This window comes from Tupaia chinensis, unplaced genomic scaffold (assembly GCF_000334495.1).
Source record: "Tupaia chinensis unplaced genomic scaffold, TupChi_1.0 Scaffold144110_1, whole genome shotgun sequence".
Lineage (NCBI taxonomy): Eukaryota > Metazoa > Chordata > Mammalia > Scandentia > Tupaiidae > Tupaia > Tupaia belangeri.
The window spans coordinates 196,160-197,565 of record NW_006203965.1 but is presented as its reverse complement, the minus strand read 5'-3'; the positions used below and the strand labels follow the sequence as shown (position 1 = coordinate 197,565).

Below are 1,406 nucleotides of genomic sequence, written 5' to 3'. Positions count from 1 at the left end.
GCATTCCTGGTTATGAAGAATACCACCACTGGATTTCCATCCCATTCTGTTTCTTCTACTTTGTTGGAATAATGGGAAACTGCACCATCCTGCATGTTGTCTGGACAAATCCCAGGCTCCATGAGCCCATGTACTACTTCTTGGCTATGCTTTCCCTCACTGACATGAGCATGTCCTTACCCACAATGATAACATTGTTCAGGGTGTTGTGGTCCATTTCCAGGGAGATCCAGTTCAATATCTGTGTGGTTCAAATGTTTTTCATTCACACGTTCTCCTTTACTGAATCATCAGTGCTCTTGGCCATGGCCCTTGACCGGTATGTTGCTATCTGCCACCCTCTGCGATATGCTACCATTCTCACCCCAAAACTGATTGCCAAGATTGGCATCACAGCCCTACTCAGGAGTGCTATTCCAATAATTCCACTCATGGCCCGTCTGGCCTTTTTTCCCTTCTGCCGCTCTCACATCCTTTCTCATTCATACTGCCTTCACCAGGACATGATCCGCCTTGCCTGTGCTGACACCAAGTTTAATGTTATTTATGGGTTAGTTGTAATTACTATGCTATGGGGCATAGACTGTCTTGGTATCTTTGTATCTTATGTTTTCATCCTTCACTCTGTATTAAAAATTGCATCCCATGAGGGCAGGCTTAAAGCTCTTAACACGTGTGTATCCCACATCTGTGCTGTACTCATTCTGTATGTGCCTATGATAGGGCTCTCAATTGTTCATCGTTTTGCCAAACACTCCTCCCCCCTCATCCACATATTTATGGCTCATATCTACCTATTGGTTCCCCCAGTGCTCAACCCAATCATCTATAGTGTGAAGACAAAGCAGATCCGCCAAGGAGTCATGCACCTGCTTCTCCCAAAAAAACTGTTCAGCCGTGATTTAGTCATATCATGAAGACAGTGATAATTCTGTATAATAATATAAACCTATCGTGATTGTCTTCTTAGTTATGTTGAAAAAGAAATAGAGCTAATGGAACATACTTAAGAGGCTCCAAATGAGAAAGCTGATGCCTACTGAGACTACACAATCTAACTTGACATGTTCTTCACAAATCTTTTGTAACCATAAATATATTGGAGAGAATGCATTATAAATTATTGTCATCTATCCTCTCTTATTTCTAATCCAAATTTTTATTAAAAGGCACTTATCTCTCCCATGTTTCTTTTCTTTCTTTCTCTTTGTCTTTTCTTTCTTTTTTTCTTTCCTTCTTTCCTTTCTTTCTTCTTTCTTCCTTCCTTTTCCTTCCTTCCTTCTTCCCTTGCTTCTGTCCTTTTCTTTCTCTTTCTTTTTCTTTGTTTCCTTTTCTTTCTCTCTTCTTTCTTTTATTTCTATACCATTCTCATATATCTCTGCTTCTTGATACCTTAAAGTATTTGC

The 1,406-nt window shown here is 40.0% G+C and overlaps 1 protein-coding gene across 1 annotated transcript in view; it reads left to right on the top strand.

The window, feature by feature from the left end:
• LOC102495587 (olfactory receptor 51L1-like) overlaps nt 1-917 on the top strand; it is a 983-nt gene extending 66 nt beyond the window's left edge. The window contains 1 exon segment of the mRNA XM_014583155.1: nt 1-917. This exon segment is cut by the window's left edge and continues 4 nt beyond it. Coding sequence (XP_014438641.1) covers nt 1-917 — 917 coding nt within the window.
• Nucleotides 918-1,406: the final 489 nt, after the last annotated feature.